Here is a 13,580-nt window from a genome sequence, read left to right on the forward strand (position 1 = left end):
CAGATATTAAAATATTCACAGTAGCAAACATATTGGACATGCAATATTCTGTAGTTTGAGATTTATGTTTATATTGGTGCTATTTCTCTAACGTCCTAAGTGGATGCTGGGGACTCCGTCAGGACCATGGGGAATAGCGGCTCCGCAGGAGACAGGGCACAAAAATAAAGCTTTAGGATTAGGTGGTGTGTACTGGCTCCTCCCCCTATGACCCTCCTCCAAGCCTCAGTTAGGTTTTTGTGCCCGTCCGAGCAGGGTGCAATCTAGGTGGCTCTCTTAAAGAGCTGCTTAGAAAAAGTTTTTTAGGTTTTTTATTTTCAGTGAGTCCTGCTGGCAACAGGCTCACTGCATCGAGGGACTTAGGGGAGAGAATTTCAACTCACCTGCGTGCAGGATGGATTGGATTCTTAGGCTACTGGACACCATTAGCTCCAGAGGGAGTCGGAACACAGGTCTCACCCTGGGGTTCGTCCCGGAGCCGCGCCGCCGACCCCCCTTACAGATGCTGAAGATTGAAGGTCCGGAAACAGGCGGCAGAAGGCTCTTCAGTCTTCATGAAGGTAGCGCACAGCACTGCAGCTGTGCGCCATTGTTGTCACACACTTCACACCAAGCGGTCACGGAGGGTGCAGGGCGCTGCTGGGGGCGCCCTGGGCAGCAATATTTTAATACCTTAAGGCAAAAGAATACATCACATATAGCCATTAAGGCTATATGTATGTATTTAACCCATGCCAGATATCTAAATCTACGGGAGGAAAGCCCGCCGAAATAGGGGGCGGGGCTTATTCTCCTCAGCACACAGCGCCATTTTCCTGCTCAGCTCCGCTGTGAGGAAGGCTCCCAGGACTCTCCCCTGCACTGCACTACAGAGACAGGGTAAAACAGAGAGGGGGGGCATTTTTTGGCGATATATTGGATATATTTAAGCTGCTATAAGGAACAACACTTATATAAGGTTGTTCCCATATATATTATAGCGCTTGGGTGTGTGCTGGCAAACTCTCCCTCTGTCTCCCCAAAGGGCTAGTGGGGTCCTGTCTTCGATAAGAGCATTCCCTGTGTGTCTGCTGTGTGTCGGTACGTGTGTGTCGACATGTATGAGGACGATGTTGGCGTGGAGGCAGAGCAATTGCCGATAATGGTGATGTCACCCCCCAGGGAGTCGACACCGGAATGGATGGCTTTGTTTATGGAATTACGTGATAATGTCAGCACATTACAGAAATCAGTTGACGACATGAGACGGCCGGCAAACCAGTTAGTACCTGCCCAGGCGTCTCAGACACCGTCAGGGGCTGTAAAGCGCCCTTTACCTCAGTCGGTCGACACAGACCCAGACACAGACACTGAATCTAGTGTCGACGGTGATGAAACAAACGTATTTTCAAGTAGGGCCACACGTTATATGATCACGGCAATGAAGGAGGCTTTGCATATCTCTGATGCTGCAAGTACCACAAAAAGGGGTATTATGTGGGGGGTGAAAAAACTACCTGTAGTTTTTCCTGAATCAGAGGAATTAAATGATGTATGTGATGAAGCGTGGGTTAACCCAGATATAAAAATGCTAATTTCAAAAAAGTTATTAGCATTATACCCTTTCCCGCCAGAGGTTAGGGCGCGCTGGGAAACACCCCCTAGGGTGGATAAGGCGCTCACACGCTTATCAAAACAAGTGGCGTTACCGTCTCCTGATACGGCCGCCCTCAAGGATCCTGCGGATAGGAGACTGGAAACTACCCTAAAAAGTATATACACACATACTGGTGTTATACTGCGACCGGCCATCGCCTCAGCCTGGATGTGCAGTGCTGGGGTCGTCTGGTTGGATTCCCTGACTGAAAATATTGATACCCTGGATAGGGACAGTATTTTATTGACTATAGAGCAATTAAAGGATGCTTTCCTTTATATGCGAAATGCGCAGAGAGATATTTGCACTCTGGCATCGAGAGTAAATGCGATGTCCATATCTGCCAGAAGGAGTTTATGGACGCGACAGTGGTCAGGTGATGCGGATTCCAAACGACATATGGAAGTATTGCCGTATAAAGGGGAGGAATTATTTGGCGTCGGTCTATCGGATCTGGTGGCCACGGCAACTGCCGGAAAATCCACTTTTTTACCTCAGACCCCCTCCCAACAGAAAAAGACACTGTCTTTTCAGCCGCAGTCCTTTCGTTCCTATAAGAACAAGCGGACAAAAGGACAGTCATATCTGCCTCGGGGCAGAGGAAGGGGTAAGAGAGGGCAGCAAGCAGCCCCTGCCCAGGAACAGAAGCCCTCCCAGGGTTCTGCAAAGCCCTCAGCATGACGCTGGGGCCTTACAAGCGGACTCAGGAACGGTGGGGGGTCGACTCAAGAATTTCAGCGCACAGTGGGCTTGCTCACAGGTGGACCCCTGGATTCTGCAGGTAGTATCTCAGGGTTACAGGTTGGAATTCGAGAAGTCTCCCCCTCGCCGGTTCCTAAAGTCTGCTTTGCCAACGTCTCCCTCAGACAGGGCGACGGTATTGGAAGCCATTCACAAGCTGTTTGCTCAGCAGGTGATAGTCAAGGTACCCCTCCTACAACAGGGAAAGGGGTATTACTCCACGCTATTTGGGGTACCGAAGCCGGACGGCTCGGTAAGACCTATTCTAAATCTGAAATCTTTGAACCTGTACATACAAAAATTCAAGTTCAAGATGGAGTCACTCAGAGCAGTGATAGCGAATCTGGAAGAAGGGGACTTTATGGTGTCCCTGGACATAAAGGATGCTTACCTGCATGTCCCAATTTGCCCTTCACATCAAGGGTACCTCAGGTTCGTGGTGCAAAACTGTCATTATCAGTTTCAGACGCTGCCGTTTGGATTGTCCACGGCACCTCGGGTCTTTACCAAGGTAATGGCCGAAATGATGATTCTTCTGCGAAGAAGAGGCGTATTAATTATCCCTTACTTGGACGATCTCCTGATAAGGGCAAGGTCCAGAGAACAGCTGGAGGACGGAGTAGCACTAACCCAAGTAGTGCTGCAACAACACGGGTGGATTCTGAATTTTCCAAAATCTCAGTTGACCCCGACAACACGTCTGCTGTTCCTGGGAATGATTCTGGACACGGTTCAGAAAAAGGTGTTTCTTCCGGAGGAGAAAGCCAGGGAGTTATCCGAACTTGTCAGGAACCTCCTAAAACCAGGGACAGTGTCTGTGCATCAATGCACAAGAGTCCTGGGAAAGATGGTGGCTTCTTACGAAGCGATTCCATTCGGCAGATTCCACGCACGAACTTTTCAGTGGGATCTGCTGGACAAATGGTCCGGATCGCATCTGCAGATGCATCAGCGGATAACCTTATCGCCACGGACAAGGGTGTCTCTTCTGTGGTGGTTGCAGAGTGCTCATCTGTTAGAGGGCCGCAGATTCGGCATACAGGACTGGGTCCTGGTGACCACGGATGCCAGTCTAAGAGGCTGGGGAGCGGTCACACAAGGAAGAAACTTCCAGGGAGTATGGTCAAGCCTGGAGATGTCTCTTCACATAAATATACTGGAGCTAAGAGCGATTTACAATGCTCTAAGTCTGGCAAAACCCCTGCTTCAGGGTCAGCCGGTGTTGATCCAGTCGGACAATATCACAGCAGTCGCCCACGTAAACAGACAGGGCGGCACAAGAAGCAGGACAGCAATGGCAGAAGCTGCAAGGATTCTTCGCTTGGCGGAAGATCATGTGATAGCACTGTCAGCAGTATTCATTCCGGGAGTGGACAACTGGGAAGCAGACTTCCTCAGCAGACACGATCTACACCCGGGAGAGTGGGGACTTCATCCAGAAGTCTTCCACATGATTGTGAACCGTTGGGAAAAACCAATGGTGGATATGATGGCGTCCCGCCTCAACAAAAAACTGGACAGGTATTGCGCCAGGTCAAGAGACCCTCAGGCAATAGCTGTGGACGCTCTGGTAACACCGTGGGTGTTCCAGTCAGTGTATGTGTTCCCTCCTCTGCCTCTCATACCAAAAGTACTGAGAATTATACGGCAAAAGGGAGTAAGAACGATACTAGTGGCTCCGGATTGGCCAAGAAGAACTTGGTACCCGGAACTTCAAGAGATGATCACGGAGGATCCGTGGCCTCTACCTCTAAGACGGGACCTGCTTCAGCAGGGACCGTGTCTATTCCAAGACTTACCGCGGCTGCGTTTGACGGCATGGCGGTTGAACGCCGAATTCTAAAGGAAAAAGGCATTCCGGAAGAGGTCATTCCTACACTGGTAAAAGCCAGGAAGGAGGTGACTGCACAACATTATCACCGCATTTGGAGAAAATATGTTGCGTGGTGTGAGGCCAGAAAGGCCCCCACGGAGGAATTTCAACTGGGTCGATTCCTACATTTCCTGCAAACAGGATTGTCTATGGGCCTCAAATTGGGGTCCATTAAGGTTCAAATTTCGGCCCTGTCGATTTTCTTCCAGAAAGAATTGGCTTCAGTTCCTGAAGTCCAGACTTTTGTAAAAGGAGTACTACATATACAGCCCCCGGTTGTGCCCCCAGTGGCACCGTGGGATCTTAATGTAGTCTTGGATTTTCTCAAATCCCATTGGTTTGAGCCGCTCAAATCGGTGGAGCTGAAGTATCTTACATGGAAAGTAACCATGCTACTGGCCCTGGCTTCAGCCAGGAGAGTATCAGAATTGGCGGCTTTATCATATAAGAGCCCATATCTGATTTTCCATACGGACAGGGCAGAACTGCGGACGCGTCCTCATTTTCTGCCTAAGGTGGTGTCAGCGTTTCACCTGAACCAGCCTATTGTGGTGCCTGCGGCTACCAACGAGTTGGAGGATTCCAAGTTGTTGGACGTGGTCCGGGCATTGAAAATATATATTTCAAGAACGGCGGGAGTCAGAAAGTCTGACTCACTGCTTATATTGTATGCACCCAACAAGATGGGTGCTCCTGCTTCTAAGCAGACGATTGCTCGTTGGATTTGTAGCACAATTCAACTTGCACATTCTGTGGCAGGCTTGCCACAACCTAAATCTGTCAAGGCCCATTCCACAAGGAAAGTGGGCTCATCCTGGGCGGCTGCCCGGGGAGTCTCGGCATTACAACTCTGCCGAGCTGCTACTTGGTCAGAGGCAAACACGTTTGCAAAATTCTACAAATTTGATACCCTGGCTGAGGAGGACCTTGAGTTCTCTCATTCGGTGCTGCAGAGTCATCCGCACTCTCCCGCCCGTTTGGGAGCTTTGGTATAATCCCCATGGTCCTGACGTAGTCCCCAGCATCCACTTAGGACGTTAGAGAAAATAAGAATTTACTTACCGATAATTCTATTTCTCGTAGTCCGTAGTGGATGCTGGGCGCCCATCCCAAGTGCGGATTGTCTGCAATACTTGTACATAGTTATTGTTACAAAAAAATCGGGTTGTTATATTGTTGTGAGCCGTCTGTTCAGAGGCTCCTACGTTTGTCATACTGTTAACTGGGTTCAGATCACAAGTTATACGGTGTGATTGGTGTGGCTGGTATGAGTCTTACCCGGGGTTCAATATCCTTCCTTATTGTGTACGCTCGTCCGGGCACAGTATCCTAACTGAGGCTTGGAGGAGGGTCATAGGGGGAGGAGCCAGTACACACCACCTAATCCTAAAGCTTTATTTTTGTGCCCTGTCTCCTGCGGAGCCGCTATTCCCCATGGTCCTGACGGAGTCCCCAGCATCCACTACGGACTACGAGAAATAGAATTATCGGTAAGTAAATTCTTATTTTTTAGCATTTATTTACTGTGGGATGTGTCTTTCATTCTGGTGGTAAAATTGGTGGTAAACTATAAAATAGTATGGTCTTTCGCATAATATGCAACATTTAAATTGCTCTGCAAAACGATATAAATTGTCAGTAATGGAATCAATGTCCTTTTTACCTCTAGACCCTGTGCCATGGTGGTCCCTGATTTTGAACTCATCTGTGAAATCATGTTGGTGGCAGAAGGATTCATTGAAGCCAGGCTGTTGGCAAGGAAGTTTATAACTCTCTACCAGCTGTGCAAAGAGCTTCTTTCAAAACAGGTATGTTTGTGATGGTGGTAATTCCATTTTTTACGCTTAGTATTCAGTGGTAATGTAATTTCTCTTACGTCCTAGAGGATGCTGGGGACGCCAAAAGGACCATGGGGTATGGACCAGTGACGTGCGGTGAGGTCAGGGCCTGGGGAGGCACTGCAGCTAAACACCCCCCCCCCCCCCCCCCCCCGGAAAAAAAAGTGCAGTCCCCCCACACCACTAAAACCAACACTAGGCAGAACCAGCCAGGGGGGATAATGCCATAGCAGAGGAGACACTCAGTGTGGGGTCCCCCTGCCATTAAACACCCCCCAAACCAGTCAGCCCAGGGCTGGAATTCCTCGGAAAGTGGGGGCCCCAAAAAATCTAAATGGGGTCCCCCCTCCCGAGCAACAACCAGCACTGGGCTGATAGCCCAGTGCTATGCCCCGCACCCCTGGTGGCGGTGGATGCGGGGTTCATTGTATGCTAATACTGTTCTTTACAGGTGGCCTACAGATCCCAGCAAGCCTGCCCCAGCATGCTGGCACTTGGAGAACCACAAGTGCCAGCATGCCCGGACATAAAGGGCCCGCTGGCACCTGTAGTCCACCTGCAAAGAATAGTAATATTGTTCTTTACAGGTGGCCTACAGGTCCTAGTAAGCCTGCCCCAGCATGCTGGCACTTGGAGAACCACAAGTGCCAGCATGCCCGGACATAAAGGGCCCGCTGGCACCTGTAGTCCACCTGTAAAGAAAATATTGAAAAAAACCCACGACACATTCTTTAAAAAATCCTTTATTAAACTGGGTCTTCACCTGGGGTCGGCGGCCTTTAAGCTCTTTTGCATGGCCGCCGCCTTCCCAGGGCTTCCGGCGTCTTCACCTGGGGGGGAGCCACCTCCCCATGGCTTCTGGGGTCTTCCTCCGGCGTCTTCACCTGGTGGGCGGCGGCTGCTAAGCTCTTTTGCATAGCCGCCGCCCATCCAGGACTTCCACGACGTCTTCACCTGGGAGGCGGCGGCCTTTAAGCTCTTTTGCATGGCCGCCGCCTTCCCAGGACTTCCAGCATCTTCACCTGGTGGGCGGCGGCTGCTAAGCTCTTTTGCATAGCCGCCGCCCATCCAGGACTTCCACGGCGTCTTAAGGAGCTCTTCTCCGCTCCTCCTCCGCCGTCGGACTGTGACAGCCGCTGCCTCGCGCTGACTTATATAAGTCAGCGGGAGGGGGCGGGGCGATGACGCGGCGAGCCATGATTGGCTCGCGGCGGCCATCTTGAATTTAAAAAATGACGGTGAGGCGCCATTTTTGAAATGGGTACCGCTTCCGCTGCCAAACTCTGCACAAGGGGTCTGAATGCCGCGTCCCGCCGCCGCCCGTCTCTCCGCCGCCCGGCCCGCCGCATCCCGCATCTCCGCCGCCCGCACCTCCGCTGGTACCGATGCCCACACAGTGATTGACAGCGGATCCAGTGACGGATCCGCTGGCCAATCACTGTGCCTTCACTCACAGGGACGTGCTTTCATAGGTTGAAAGCACGTCCCTGTAGGAAAGCGGCACCACTAATGGTGCCGCTTTCCCATGTTATTTCAATGGGCTTTTCCTGCCCATTGCTAGGCCCCGCCCGCGCCCGCCCCCCCATACCTTTCCTAATCACTACGGGAGGCACCACGATCGGTGCCTCCCAAACTGATTTTCATACACATTAATGATAGGTAAAATAATAAAGAAGATACTTATGTGTCATAAGTATCTTCTTTGTATTATTTAACTCATTAATGACAGGGGAGGCACTGCCTCCCCTGCCTCCCCTGACTGCACGTCCCTGGTATAGACGGGATCCACAGGAGACATGGGCACACTATAAGACTTTGAATGGGTGTGAACTGGCTCCTCCCTCTATGCCCCTCCTCCAGACCTCACTTAGATTCTGTGCCCAGAGAGACTGGACACACACTAGGGTAGCTCTCCTGAGTTTCTCTGAAAAGACTTTAAGTTAGGTTTTTTATTTTCAGGGAGTCCTGCTGGTTACAGGCTCCCTGCTTCGTGGGAGTGAGGGGAGAGAAGTCGGACCTACTTCTTCTGAGTTAAAGGCTCTGCTTCTTAGGCTACTGGACACCATTAGCTCCAGATGGTTCAATCACATGGTGCGCCTTGCTGCTTGTTCCCGGAGCCGCGCCGTCATCCCCCTCACGGAAGCCAGAAGAAAGAAGCCGGGTGAGTATACAGAAGAAAGAAGACTTCAGTGACGGTAGAAGACTTCAGTAACGGAGGTACAGCGCAGCCGTCACGCTGCGCCCCATGCTCCCACACATACACCAACGGCACTCACATGGTGCAGGGCGCAGGGGGGGGGGGGGGGGCGACCTGGGCAGCAGGTTACTGGAGTTTTAAACTGGCAAAAGTGCATATATAAGTGCCTAGGCACTAAATATAAGACCCCTGCCAGTATAATTATTTGAAATCGAGCGGGATTACAGCGCGCCGGGAGGGGGCGTGGCTTAGCCGCACAGCTTACCAGCGCCATTTTCTCTCTTCACAGACATTGCAGAGACGCTTGCTCGGACCTCCACTCTGCTTAGCAAGTACAGGGAGCAAAACGGGGGGGCACAGTCAATTGGTGCTATTTAAACAGCGCAGGGATCATATATTGTTGTTTCAGTAGTATATGGGCGCTGGGGTGTGAGCTGGTATACTCCCTCTGTGTTCTCTCTAACAGGCTTCCCTGTGGGTCTTTCCCCTATTGCCAGTGTGAGAGTGTGTGTGTCGGTACAGTGTGTCCACATGTCTGAGGCTGAGTGCTCCTCCCCGGAGGAAGTTACTGGGGGCGCAGAGAAGGATTTGGGAGTGACTCTGTCGGCACCGCCGACTGCTGATTGGGTGAATGTGTTGAGTACATTGAATGCAAATGTGGCGTTATTGTCTAAGAGGCTGGATAAATCTGATTCTCAGACACAAACGTGGAGAAAATCCATGGAGGACGCTTTATCCCTTGTACAGGCCTCCTCAGGGTCACAAAAGCGTTCATTTACCCAAATAGCTGATGCGGATACCGACACGGACTCTGACTCCAGTGTCGACTATAGTGAGGCCAGTTTACATCCAAAATTGGTTAAGAGTATTCAGTACATGATTGTGGCTATTAAAGATGTTTTACATATTTCTGAAGTGCCTGCTGTTCCTGATACAAGGGTTTGTGTGTATAAGAGAAAGAAACCTGAGGTGACGTTTCCCCCCTCCGATGAACTGAACGCTCTTTGTGAAAAAGCTTGGGAATCGCCTGATAAAAGGTGGCAGATTCCCAAGAGAATTTTTATGGCATATCCTTTCCCCTCTGACGACAGGGAAAAGTGGGAGTCATCTCCTAATGTGGACAAGGCTCTGTCCCGGCTGTCCAAGAAGGTGGCGCTTCCATCTCCCGACACTGCTGCCTTCAAGGATCCCACGGATCGTAAGCAGGAAACGACATTAAAGGCCATTTATGTCACTACAGGTGCGCTCCTCAGACCTGCTGTGGCATCGGCATGAGTGAGTAGTGGTATTGCTAAGTGGGCTGATAATTTGGCATCGGACGTGGATACCCTCGATATGGATAACATTCTTTTGACTCTCGTTTATATCAGGGACGCTGCAGCTTACCTAAAGGATGCGGCGAGGGATATTGGCCTCTTGGGATCAAGGGCTAATGCCATGGCAGTCTCGGCCAGGAGAGCGTTGTGGATTCATCAATGGGAATGCTGATGCCGACTCCAAGAAAGCTATGGAAGCTCTCCCTTATAAAGGTAGTGTCTTGTTTGGTGACGGCCTCGCTGACCTGGTGTCTACCGCTACAGCGGGTAAGTCATCTATTCTTCCTTATGTTCCCGCAGAACAGAAAAAGGCACCCCATTATCAGATGCAGTCCTTTCGGCCTAACAAATACAGAAAAGGAAGAGGCTCGTCCTTCCTTGCTTCAAGAGGTAGAGGAAGGGGAAAAAGGTCGCCTGCTGTGTCAGGCTCCCAGGACTGAAAGTCCTCCCCGGCCTCTGCCAAGTCCACCGCATGATGCTGGGGCTCCCCTACGGGAGTCCGTGCCGGTGGGGGCCCGTCTCCGACTCTTCAGTCAGGTCTCGTTTCACTCGGGCCTAGATCCTTGGGTCTTAGACATAGTGTCCCAAGGGTACAAACTGGAGTTTCAGGAGATGCCCCCCCACCGATTTTTCAAATCAGCCTTGCCAGTTTCGATCTCAGAAAGGGAAGTAGTGAGTGCGGCGATACAAAAGCTGTGTCAACAAAGTGTCATTGTCCCGGTACCCCCGTCCCAGCGGGGAGAAGGGTTCTATTTGAGCCTCTTTGTCATGCCAAAGCCGGACGGCTCGGTCAGACCGATCCTGAACCTAAAATCCCTCAATCTGTATTTGAAAACTTTCAAGTTCAAGGTGGAATCTCTTCGAGCAGTGATCTCCAGTCTAGAAGGTGGGGATTTTATGGCGTCAGTCGACATAAAAGATGCCTACTTACACGTCCCGATATATCCTCCACATCAAGCTTTCCTGAGATTTGCGGTGCAGGATTCTCATTTCCAATTTCAAACGTTGCCGTTTGGGCTTTCCACGGTCCCGAGGGTCTTCACCAAAGTCATGGCGGAAATGATGGTACTCCTACGCAAGCAGGGTGTCTCAATTATCCAGTACTTGGACGATCTCCTGATAAAGGCGAGATCGGAGGAGCAGTTGCTAAGAAATGTGGAGCTCTCCCTGACGGTTCTGCAACATCATCGTTGGATTCTAAATTTGCCAAAGTCTCAGTTGATTCCGACAACTCGGCTGCCTTTCTTGGGCATGATCCTGGACACGGAACTGCAGAGAGTGTTTCTTCCGGCGGAAAAAGCTCTGGAAATCCAAGGCATGGTCAAAGAGATTCTGAAACCGGCAAGAGTGTCGATTCATCAATTCACTCGAGTGTTAGGGAAGATGGTTGCGGCATACGAAGCCATTCCGTTTGGCAGGTTTCATGCCCGGGTGTTTCAGTGGGACCTGCTGGACAAATGGTCCGAGTCTCACCTACACATGCACCGGAAAATAAGTCTATCTTCCAGGTCCAGAATTTCTCTCCTGTGGTTGCTGCACAGTTCTCACCTTCTAGAGGGACGCAGGTTCGGGATCCAGGATTGGGTCCTGCTGACCACGGATGCAAGTCTCCGAGGCTGGGGGGCAGTCGCACAAGAAAGAAGTTTCCAGGGAAAATGGTCAAGCCAGGAAACTTGTCTCCACATAAATGTTCTGGAGTTAAGATCCATTTACAACGGCCTTCTGCAAGCGGAAAACCTTCTTCGAGGTCTACCTGTCCTGATTCAGTCGGACAACGTAACAGCGGTAGTGTACGTAAACCGCCAGGGCGGAACAAAGAACAGCGGCGATGATGGAGGCCACGAGAGTTCTCCGCTGGGCGGAAAAGCACGTGAACGCTCTGTCAGCAGTCTTCCTTCCGGGCGTGGACAACTGGGAAGCGGACTTCCTCAGCAGACACGATCTCCACCCAGGAGAGTGGGCGCTTCATCAAGAGGTATTTGCAGAAGTGACAAGGCGTTGGGGAATCCCTCAAATAGACATGATGGCGTCTCGCCTCAACAAGAAGCTTCCGAGGTATTGTTCCAGGTCAAGGGAAGTGCAGTGGACGCCCTAGTGACTCCGTGGGTGTTTCAGTCGGTGTATGTGTTCCCTCCACTTCCTCTCATTCCAAAAGTGTTGAGGATCATAAGACGAACAAGGGTTCTGGCAGTACTCGTCGTTCCAGATTGGCCACGGAGGGCCTGGTACCCGGATCTTCAGGAATTGCTCATAGAAGATCCTTGGCCGCTTCCTCTCAGAGAGGACCTGTTACTGCAAGGGCCGTGCATATTTCAAGACTTACCGCGGCTGCGTTTGACGGCGTGGAGGTTGAACGCCAAATCCTGGCTAGAAAGGGTATTCCCGGGGAAGTCATCCCCACTCTCCTTAAGGCTAGAAAGGAAAGCATTAGCACGGCGAAGCATTATCACTGTATTTGGAGAAAATATGTGTCGTGGTGTGAAGGCAGGAAAGCTCCTACGGAGGAGTTTCAGCTGGGTCGTTTCCTCCATTTTTTGCAGGCAGGCGTGGATGCAGGCCTGAAATTGGGTTCCATCAAAGTGCAGATTTCGGCTTTATCTATTTTCTTTCAAAAAGAATTGGCCACCCTTCCTGAGGTTCAGACTTTTGTGAAGGGAGTGCTGCATATCCATCCTCCATTTGTGCCACCCGTGGCACCGTGGGATCTGGACGTGGTGTTACAATTTCTTATGTCTCACTGGTTTGAACCTTTTCAGAAGGTTGAGTTGAAATTTCTGACTTGAAAAGTGGTCATGCTTTTGGCCTTGGCGTCCGCTAGACGGGTGTCGGAATTGGCGGCCCTGTCTCATAAGAGCCCATATTTGATTTTCCATGTGGATAGAGCGGAACTGAGGACTCTGCAGCTATTTCTGCCGAAGGTGGTTTCTTCGTTTCACATAAATCAACCTATTGTAGTGCCTGTGGCTACGGATGCCGTGACGGTGCCAAAATCTCTCGATGACGTAAGAGCTTTGAAAATTTATGTCGCCAGAACGGCTCTTGTTAGGCAAACGGAGGCTCTGTTTGTCCTGTATGCTTCCAACAAGATTGGAAATCCTACTTCCAAGCAGACTATTGCACGCTGGATTTGTAATACGATTCAGCACGCTCATTTTACGGCTGGACTTCCGTTGCCAAAGTCAGTGAAGGCCCATTCTACCAGGAAGGTGGGCTCATCTTGGGCGGCTGCCCAAGGGGTTTCGGCACTTCAACTTTGCCGAGCAGCTACATGGTCGGGTTCAAACACTTTTGCTAAGTTCTACAAGTTTGATACCCTGGCTGAGGAGGACCTCATGTTTGCTCAATCGGTGCTGCAGAGTCGTCCGCACTCTCCCGCCCGGTCTGGAGCTTTGGTATAGACCCCATGGTCCTTTTGGAGTCCTTAGCATCCTCTAGGACGTAAGAGAAAATAGGATTTTAATGCCTACCGGTAAATCCTTTTCTCCTAGTCCGTAGAGGATGCTTGGCGCCCGTCCCCAGTGCGGACTGTTACTTGCAGTTGTATTGTTCGTGATTGTTTTCGGTTACACGAAGGTTGTATATCGGTTATGTTCAGCTTGTTGCTGTTTTTCGTTCATACTGTTATCTGGTATTCCTGCTAATCCAGTTGTACGGTGTGTTGTGGTGTGAGCTGGTATGTGTCTCACCCTTAGTTTAACAAAAATCCTTTTCCTCGAAATGTCCGTCTCCCTGGGCACAGTTTCTATAACTGAGGTCTGGAGGAGGGGCATAGAGGGAGGAGCCAGTTCACACCCATTCAAAGTCTTATAGTGTGCCCATGTCTCCTGCGGATCCCGTCTGTACCCCATGGTCCTTTTGGAGTCCCCAGCATCCTCTACGGACTAGGAGAAAAGGATTTACCGCTAGGTATTAAAATCCTATTATTTGTAAGAACTATTCTAACAAATTCCAGGGCTACAAGTGTTTCCCTGACGAGATG

General features: G+C 50.7%; 1 protein-coding gene across 5 annotated transcripts in view; it reads left to right on the top strand.

Moving 5' to 3' along the window:
• Positions 1 to 13,580, top strand: part of DNAH9 (dynein axonemal heavy chain 9) — a 1,014,643-nt gene that overhangs the window by 448,371 nt on the left and 552,692 nt on the right. For all 5 annotated transcript variants that reach the window (XM_063960955.1, XM_063960958.1, XM_063960957.1 and 2 more), the window contains exon 31: positions 5,920 to 6,058. In XM_063960955.1, coding sequence (XP_063817025.1) covers positions 5,920 to 6,058 — 139 coding nt within the window. The remainder of the gene's footprint in view (positions 1 to 5,919; positions 6,059 to 13,580) is intronic.

This window comes from Pseudophryne corroboree, chromosome 3 (genome assembly GCF_028390025.1).
Source record: "Pseudophryne corroboree isolate aPseCor3 chromosome 3, aPseCor3.hap2, whole genome shotgun sequence".
Taxonomy (NCBI): domain Eukaryota; kingdom Metazoa; phylum Chordata; class Amphibia; order Anura; family Myobatrachidae; genus Pseudophryne; species Pseudophryne corroboree.